The sequence below is a fragment of the Limulus polyphemus genome, unplaced genomic scaffold, assembly GCF_000517525.1.
Source record: "Limulus polyphemus unplaced genomic scaffold, Limulus_polyphemus-2.1.2 Scaffold266, whole genome shotgun sequence".
Lineage (NCBI taxonomy): Eukaryota > Metazoa > Arthropoda > Merostomata > Xiphosura > Limulidae > Limulus > Limulus polyphemus.
In genome coordinates this window covers 202,398-211,618 of record NW_013665876.1, presented here as the reverse complement: position 1 = coordinate 211,618, position 9,221 = coordinate 202,398, and the positions used below count along the sequence as shown (strand labels likewise).

Sequence of the window (9,221 nt, the reverse complement as noted above, 5' to 3'; positions counted from 1 at the left end):
GTTCTTCAAATACCTATAGAATGATATGTTTCTTTTTTGTGAGTGTAAAACACTTCAATACACCATTTCGAATCACTAAATAGGCTTCTCAGAGCACCAATAATAATAATAATACATGATCTACTCGAGCAGTAAATTCTCAGACATGCAAATAATGATGAAGGTGCATACAGTAACAACATTTAGCAGATGTCAACTTATGTTACGGATGCTATTATGCATTATATATCGCCCTATACTTGCAACAGCACAGCACCACCCAAGGCATATTTTAGTGATTGAAGTTACTTTACAGCCTATCTAAAAAAAAATCCACTTTAACTGATGCCAAAATTGGTGTTGCTATTGTTGAGAATTTGGCACAAAGTATCTATAATATGACACAAAGCCAAGAAAGCTCCAGACTTCCTTCTTGTTTATAGTGTCAGGTCAAGCAACACTCCTCATATTTAACAAAATCCATATACACTTTGTCACGACTCACTATATGCCTGAGAAAACTAAATGCATCTGCATGAAAAAAATTTTACATGGTTTCATTTTCAGACCTGTTTCTCACAGGAAATAAATTACCATGCTTAGATTTTTAACTTCAGTCGGATCTGTGCCATAAAAAAACAGAATATCATTGGCACAAATTACATGTTGTTCATTTTGCAAACCATGTAAGCTTACAGATTTACAGTGCTAGCCTCCGGAGTTCGATTTCCCACAGTGGATGTAACAGATAGCCCAAAGTAGTTTTTTTTGTTCTAAAACAACCAACAAGAACAAACCATGCAATGCGAATTTTATCAGTTACTCCAAAGATTGGTTTAATATGATGCAAAATTCATAGAAGCATTTTCGTGTGCTTAAACCAGTCTTGACACTACTTTCATCATCTACCTCATTAATAACAAGAGGCTTCCTTTTAACTATGTGGATAAAGAGAAATGCATTTATATTCATTTCTTCATCCATTTATCCAAAGTACACACAGAAACTCAATATACCCCCTTTTCGGCGATCACTACTGGGGATAACCAAACACTCTCTGAAGGATAAGTGATCCCATCCTTCAGCATTCTTATCTATCTCAGTGCTTACTATACTCCTAGTGCTCCAAAGAAGCCTAGATGAGGATTGCTTTACAGGACATGTTTCTCTGGTATTTATGTAAAGCTGGATGATATGCGTTCTTCCCAGCCAACTCTCTGTTCCATACAATACATTTACAAATTACAGTTACCTCCTGATCTTTCTGCACTGATCTGTGCTTAGATTGTTTACACTAATGTCAGTTACATTCCTGTCATGCACCATAACAATGGCTGGTCTTTCCAGTATGGCCACAGCCTGTCTGCCATAGTTACACACCATATATGAATATATCTTGATAAACTAGTTGGAGTTATTATCTGAGATTTTGTTTGTCCACAGAATGCCATGAAACACCATTTTTACATTAAACCGAACTTTATTATACTTTATCTTGACAGAAATTTCTATTTTAAACCATTAGACCTTAAACTCAAAAAGAGCTCAAGGCCAAATGTAATCGAGGGTGTTCAGAAAAATGAAGAACTGAACTGAAGAAACAGACATACAAATGCCTTCTTCCAAATTAGTGTACATACCAAATCTCAAACTCACAGACTCGGCATGGCCAGGTGGTTAGGGCACTCGACACGCAACCTACGGGTCACAGGTTCAAATCCCCGTCACACCAAACATGCTCGCCCTTTCAGCCGTTGGGGCGTTATAATGTGACAGTCAATTCCACTATTCGTTGGTAAAAGAGTAGCCCAAGAGCTTCCCTCTAGTCTTACATTGCTGAATTAGGGACGGCTAGCGCAGATAGCCCTCGTGTAGCTTTGCGCGAAATTCATAACAAACAAACAATCAAACTCACAAATTTAAATCAGCAAACCTGACAGTATTCATAGCCTGTTATCCCCCTTGAGTATGTTGTAGAGTATTCAGCCTATTAACAGGGCATGTGGGATCCTGTCTAGATATAAGGAAAGAACATTTACATAAAAAATGACCAAACTGTCCATACCTAAAAACAGAATTTATTATTTTTTTTCTAACACCCAACATTAGTATAACTGGCACAGAAAGACTGCGATATAGCTACCACTCAGACTGAACTTAACTACCAGTTTATTTTTATGAATGTGACGCTATCTGTTGTGGCTTTCCATAAAGTTAGGTCAGCACACTTCATGCTGTATTATTTAAGTAAACCTCTGCAGGCTTTTAACATTTAATCGACTTAGTTAAAGCTAATATTTTGTACTGAATTGCCAGAGATTTAACTTTAGTTGCACATGATGTCTCAACTCGTAAGTGATATTGCACAGGCTCGTTAGGAAGTCCATCCCTCCACAAATTTAAGGATTAAGATATCGTTTTCTTCACTGCCACCATTCTGGGGTAACTTTACAGTGTAAGCATCACAGTTCATTGGCATATACAGCTACATTTTCATGGGCATCACTTTAATGAGCATTGAATTCTGCCCAATAGATAGCTTAAATATTCATTTGTTTGAATTTTTGATGCAGCTCTGCAACATTTACTCCTCAGCTACAAAATTGATCGAGTTCCAGATATTCTACGACATCTAGTGCTGGAATTTTAAAATAAGCAGCAGATGTTGCTTTATTGATTTTTATGTTCAGGAATTCCATGAAGCTACCTGGCAAAACCACTTAAGGAAGCAATCTAGTTTTCCTTTTGCCGAACTGTTAATGCATACAGGCATAATGTTTTCCACCTTGCTACTTTCTGATGGTCGTAGCAAGAAAAATTTGCCATCTTGTATGTCATTCTATGAATGATTGTGGAGCCTGTGTTAACACTAACATTGACTCCTTTCTAGCAGTTCAAGTTCTTATATTCTGCTAAATGTTACACTCCCACTCGTGCCCGTTCGTGTGACTTTTGTCATAACAACACAGCCACAGCCTGATACTACTCAAACACGAGGTCCTGGTGCGCAAAAGGCATCAACACATCATCTCTCGTATTTATAAATCTCCTACTTTATCTAGGGTACATCATGCGTTGACTGTGACGATAAATCGCGTGCAGACTGTGATGACAGCTATGCATTTGGGAGGTTATTTGGGTCAAGCCAACAAATATCGCCCATCTGTCAGTTGATATATAGCTGCTACAAAATAAGTTATCCAGTGAGGGGTTTTGGCAATATAAGATACAATTATCCACAGCTCACTGTGCAGACCACCCAACTTGATCTCAGCGTACCAACAGTTGGTAACCCCTTCTTGGTAGCTTCCCATCTGTGTACTCGAACTCAAAAGATCTGGTAGAGATGTAATGACATTGTCAATGGTGCCTGAAATGTTCAACCACGGTTATGTTATCTTGATGGATCAAAATAACAAGAAGCTCTTGAATGCCTGCTGAAGTACAGAAGACCATCAACACTCATTATATAGGTTTCTCACATCTAATAAGGAGTCATTTGTCATCGCATCCAGGTCAATCTGGTTTTCCTCCTTTTCTCCATAGAGCATGGAGCCATTTTAATTACACGGGTACTAAAACCGCATCACTAATGAACGATAAGATATATGTGTGTTAAATGTTTACATTATCACACGAAACAAGTTCTACAAAGCAAATAATGAGACATATGCATAAAAAGTTCATGATTACGTGAATCTACAATATTAGATAAAATACAGACCAGTTTGTAATATATTTTTCAACTAGGTAAATGGATAATAGACGAGGTTCTACAAGGTCATTTCCGAGTCTTTCAATTTTTTGAAAAGTTGAAATATAATGGACTTGTTTTCTGAACAATACTTAATTCATTGCTTTTCATTTTTTTAATCTAATATATATATACTATTCCATAATTCTATTATACATAACATCAATTATCTTAAAGTTAATATGTTATAATATTGTAATGAATCTTTTAATGTGAATTAGGTTTCTTATATTGTGACGGATTTTTTATTATATATTTATTTCAATATCAACGTTTGTTTAGATTAACTTTATATTTAAAAACATAGATAGCTTATAGTGTTGAATATGTATTGCAAAACTCCCGCCTATTCTCCAAAGTTGTAGAAGATTCTCTAGAGTAAGAATCAACAATATATATGTGTGTACATAAACGCTTGTGTTAGCGTCAGTATTGTTACGTAAAAGTGAAATTTCGAGAAACTCTTCACACGCTTATAAAAATAACCAACGCGACGCGCCAAAGAAAATAGAGTATCTATTATTAGTTTGCTATAGTCAGTGTGCTATAAACTTCGAAAGCCATAACTGTGATTGTTATAATGCTTATCAATCGGAAAACTTCAGATATTTGACTAGGAGCATTTACAAAGTTGAAACATTAAAAACCATTTAACTTCAGTGGATTCTCATCGGACATTAGTACTTTTAGGAAAATATTACCTGACATCACTGGTAAAAAAATTCGGCGTGTGTGGCTGATGAATAACGAAGGACAAAGCTAGCTAGCTTCCTGTTAAGTGAATTATACCTTCGTCAATTCGTAATTAACTCGCTCATCGTGAACCCTCGATAAAATGTCGAAAAAGCTCCAGACTAGAAAGAAAACTTTATATTGCTTGTAAATTTGTAAAATTTTTGTTTATAAATCATTGTGTGTAATAACGTTTTTTTATTATACAAGAAGGTATATTTTATATAGGTACACAAGAGTCTAAATGTTTGATTAGTTTGGCTTATTTCGATGTTGTCTTACATGTAAAAACTAACTTGCACTTCTCACATATATATATTTATATATATATTATTTTTTCTTTTGATTTCGAAAACTTCGAATATTGGCTCTTAAAGTGATGCAGAACTAGTATTTTCTCCAAACTAATAAAGAAAAAAGAGAAACCTGACAATAAGACTTTTTGTACTAAACACTCTCTTAACCCCCCCCCCCAATTTTTTTGTAACCATAAAATGTACCCCCCTCCTCCGGTGGCTCAGTGGTAAGACTTTTAACGCTAAAAATCAGATTTCGGTATTCGCGGTAAGCAGATAGTATATTGTGTAGTTTTGTGTTTAACAATAAATCATAAAACTTACTAATATCTTACTTAAAGCTACAACTCACCTATTCCAATCAAATAACACTTAAAAAACATAGATTTTTCAGCACACATCAAACATCTGGACCAATCTTGTCTTTTGAGCCTTTACTTATAATTCCTCATATTCGGACTCCTGCAACTAAGCTTGTTGATTCATAACAAAAAACATTAATCTGTTGTGTATAGGCAGCGTATCATATCCCTTAAAATATTTCAGTATTTACCGTGTCAATAGTCACTCGTAATTCTTTTCCAGCCCCTGAAAAGAAAGTTTAAGCTCAAGAGTCTAATTTAATGTTCTCTACATGGAATTCAAACAAACTGGCTTTATGGGTTATGCAAAGCATTAGATTTATTTGAAGTTAGCACTTCTTGCATAAAAACCTTTTAATCAGCACTTTGTCCTTCAGCCATGTTTTCATGTCTGTCTCGATAACTTGAATTTTTCAAGCCACTTATCATTCTCAAACATTTCATTAAAAAATCCTAAGACTTAATTATGTACCAGTATCTAAAACTTTGTTAAATTTTTACCTCTTGCTCAGTTAGCTCCTCCATTTTCATTATCTCTTCTAATTTTTCATGCCTGTGTAATAAAATAAAAAGGAATTGTAGGGATATCTTCTTTTTTCATCTTTTTCCTTTTTGAGATAAAAATACTCATCTAAAAAGAAAACTAAGAATTAGATTAGCTAAGTTTGATGTACTGTCATGAACTCTCTAAATACAAATTAATCAATTAAGGTCAGGAACTAGGAAAGTGTTCCAAGATAAATACCCTCTTATACGAAGGTTGTGATACGAAATTACTGATAATCTTTAGTTTCACGTAAAGATATAATTTGTAGTTTCATACACCTAACTGTGTTTAAACGAATACTATAATTTGAACTTATAACAAACATACGATACAGACCAACTCTTTTTTTTTATTTCGATTACTTTTTGATATTATTATACAGCATAGAATTTGTTTCTTTTAGTGTAAGGCTAACTGCAGTCTGTCCACAGTGGGGAATCAAACCCAGATTTTAGCGTTTTAAATCCGTAAACTTACTGCTGACCCATTGGGAAATACAGCATCAAAATTTAGATATGACTTTTAGTCTCCTGTATTTTAATGATGTCTCTTGCATAACATGAGCGAAGTAAACATTACATAAGATAATTCTTCTAACTCAATCTGCTTCAAAGGTCAGAAGTCAGCAAGGCAAGTCTTTTCCCGGATGAGCTGAGATCTACATATTTCATTCAGGCTCCTTGCTGAATATCCTACGATGACACACAATAAAACTTGGCTAACTTATCCCTCGAACATCATGAACTACATGTTATGCTTCCATCTTTCTAGTTTCTGTTTTTGTTTGTTTACAATTGTACTTCATCCTAGAACTACTTAAATAGCAATAACATACAGTAATGAATCTACACAAAAACACAAAACTTCCCAGCAGGCCTCCAAAACACCAAAACTTCTCTTACAAGCCGCATCCTCTCTGTTTCTTACCAATCATAAATAGGATTGCAGGAATATGGAAGTATCTTTGTTCCATTTGACAGTTGTAGGCCAATCCCCTACACATAAAGTAATGAAGGAGACAAAACAACGATCCTAAAAAACAATAGGTAGCTTCCTTGACAAAATAATACAGAAAATATTATCCAAAGTTAAATTTAGGACATAATATCAACTAGGTTTAATATGTTCCAAACCAGAACTTAGAAAGGTATGCAATTATATACTATAGGAGTAAGAGTATTTGTTTTTTTTGTAATTAATAACAAAGCTACACAATGGGCTATCTGTGCTCTGCCCACCACAGGTGTCGAAACCCGGTTTCGATACTTAGTTTGAGCTATTTAGTTTGATATTATTATGGTATTAGGTTATTTGTCTCAGTATTATTTATCATTTCAAAAGTACATTTAAATTTAAAATAGAGTATGGCCTTTCTACTACATATTGTTGTAGGCTAAATTCTTTATATTTTAATTCACATGTTTTGTTTGCTAGAGGGAGTTTAAAAGATGTAATGACAATGTGTGTTTACTATAAATTTCCTGAAAGTACAGATCTGACATTAAGTTTAAAATGTTCAGAAGTTATGAGGGATAATAATGTGATAATACAGGAGTGAGTTGATGTGTGAATGATTAAGGCAGCCACTTAGAAAGTGGGATAATTAATCAGTTCATCAATTATAAAGTTTAGTCAGTGAGCAAGTCAGTTAGCAGATGAGTAGTTAGTTAATTAGTGAATCTTTTTGCGTGTTATTGATCGATTACTGTGTGTTTTAGTCAGCCAGTTTTGAGTTGTATCGTTGATAAGATGGGAAATTTAACAAATACCTTTTCTGAGAGTTTACCCTATCAACAAACATAGCCTGCAGAATTGGTACATGTAAGTACCAAACCAGCCACATCTCTCTCTGCATCCACAAAAGAATTCCATTCTCAAACACCATTAAATACGAAATATGGAATATGACAACCAATCTGGTCCACGCCAGGTATTTCTATTGTTGTATCACTGATGTCTGTCAGACCTTTCTGGACAACTCCAAATATATCACTAACTAATCAAGGTCCAAAATTTAGCAGACAAGTTTAAAAACATCACCCAATTGAGAAACTCACAGAATATAATGGAAGAACACCAGGAGGAACATATCTGGCTCAGTTCAAAGTCATTTCCAAAGTGAGCAAATGGAATAGTGAACAACAAGTTATTCATCTTACAACCTATATAGAAGGGTCAGCTTTAATAGCATTAAACAATCTATCCAGCTTTGTCAAACATGTTTGGAGTAACACACCAGATGGGAGTTTCCAGAGTAAACTTAAAAGCTGAGTAAGGGGTAAAGACGAAATCTTAACTTAAATTGTGGAAGATGTGTAAAGGCTTTCCCAGCTATCTTACCGGGATGCGCCACATGTAATGATGGATTTATTGACTCACAATCATATAATAGATGCCATAACAGATGAAGATGTACGAATTAGACATAATCAAAATAGATGTACCTTAAACAGGGGTGAAATTCTCAAAAAAAGTAAAGGTACTCAGCTGAGTGAAGTGGACCTGTTTTTGAAAAAGAAAAAAAAGAAGCACAAATAAGTTCCGGTACTTAGTACCGGTGAGTACCGGCAAAATTTCACTCCTGTTTTAAAAGAAAGTGTCCAGTTGCTGATAAGCCAGTTAAAATTGCAGGTAAAGGTAAATTCGCAATCCACGAATTATGAACTTATCAGATCAAATTGTATAGAAACACCAACTCTCACTGATGAAAGTCTAGAAGGTCTCAAATGATTCATCAGACAACTCAAAATGGAAGAACTAAGGTACATGATAGTGGGTGCTCCAATTGCAACTTAAATGGAGTTGCAGACAAAATACTTTAATTAGAGAGTTATCTACACAGTATGGAAGATGTAAACTACAAAACAGAAGGTGTTTAAACTGTAATTTCAAAGGATATATTGCTAGTGACTGCTCTGAAAAAGGATGACAAGAAAAGAATATTACTATAAGTGTGGAAAACATGGACATTACAACCAAGACAATGATGAATCAGTCATTGATATTAAACCAAGTAAACAATATCTCGAGGATGAGAACATACTATCTGCTACAATACAAATAAGGAATATATTATTTTTAAAACATCAATACATGAGTCAATGGGCTTATTTATGGGAAGCGTGGATTATGTCGATCAACACTGGTTCTATGGCAACAATTTTTCAATCCGATCTAGTAATCAACGATTAAAAATTACCCCCAGAAATAGAGAAAGAAGATAAATTGATGTGTCCAGTAAGTGAGCATAAAATTCCAGCAAGAGGAAAGTTGGAAGTCATTCTCTTCATGGGAAACTTCTCTATACAACATGATTTGTGGGTAATTGGCATTAAGGAAGAGTACATATTGGAAACTGGCTTCCTGCAGAAACATGGATGTGAGGTTAACTACTAGTAAATTTACAAACAGGAAAACACAGTCAGAGGATGAACTTGTTTGTTTCGAATTTCGCGCAAAGCTACACGATGGCTATCTGCGCTAGCCGTCCCTAATTTAGCAGTGTGAGACTAGAGGGAAGGCAGCTAGTTATCACTACCCACCGCCAACTC

The 9,221-nt window shown here is 34.8% G+C and overlaps 1 protein-coding gene across 2 annotated transcripts in view; it reads right to left on the bottom strand.

Moving 5' to 3' along the window:
• Nucleotides 1-9,221, bottom strand: part of LOC106456864 (serine/threonine-protein kinase tricorner-like) — a 65,869-nt gene that overhangs the window by 25,716 nt on the left and 30,932 nt on the right. For both annotated transcript variants that reach the window (XM_013916235.2, XM_013916236.2), the window contains exon 4: nucleotides 5,625-5,676. In XM_013916235.2, coding sequence (XP_013771689.1) covers nucleotides 5,625-5,676 — 52 coding nt within the window. The remainder of the gene's footprint in view (nucleotides 1-5,624; nucleotides 5,677-9,221) is intronic.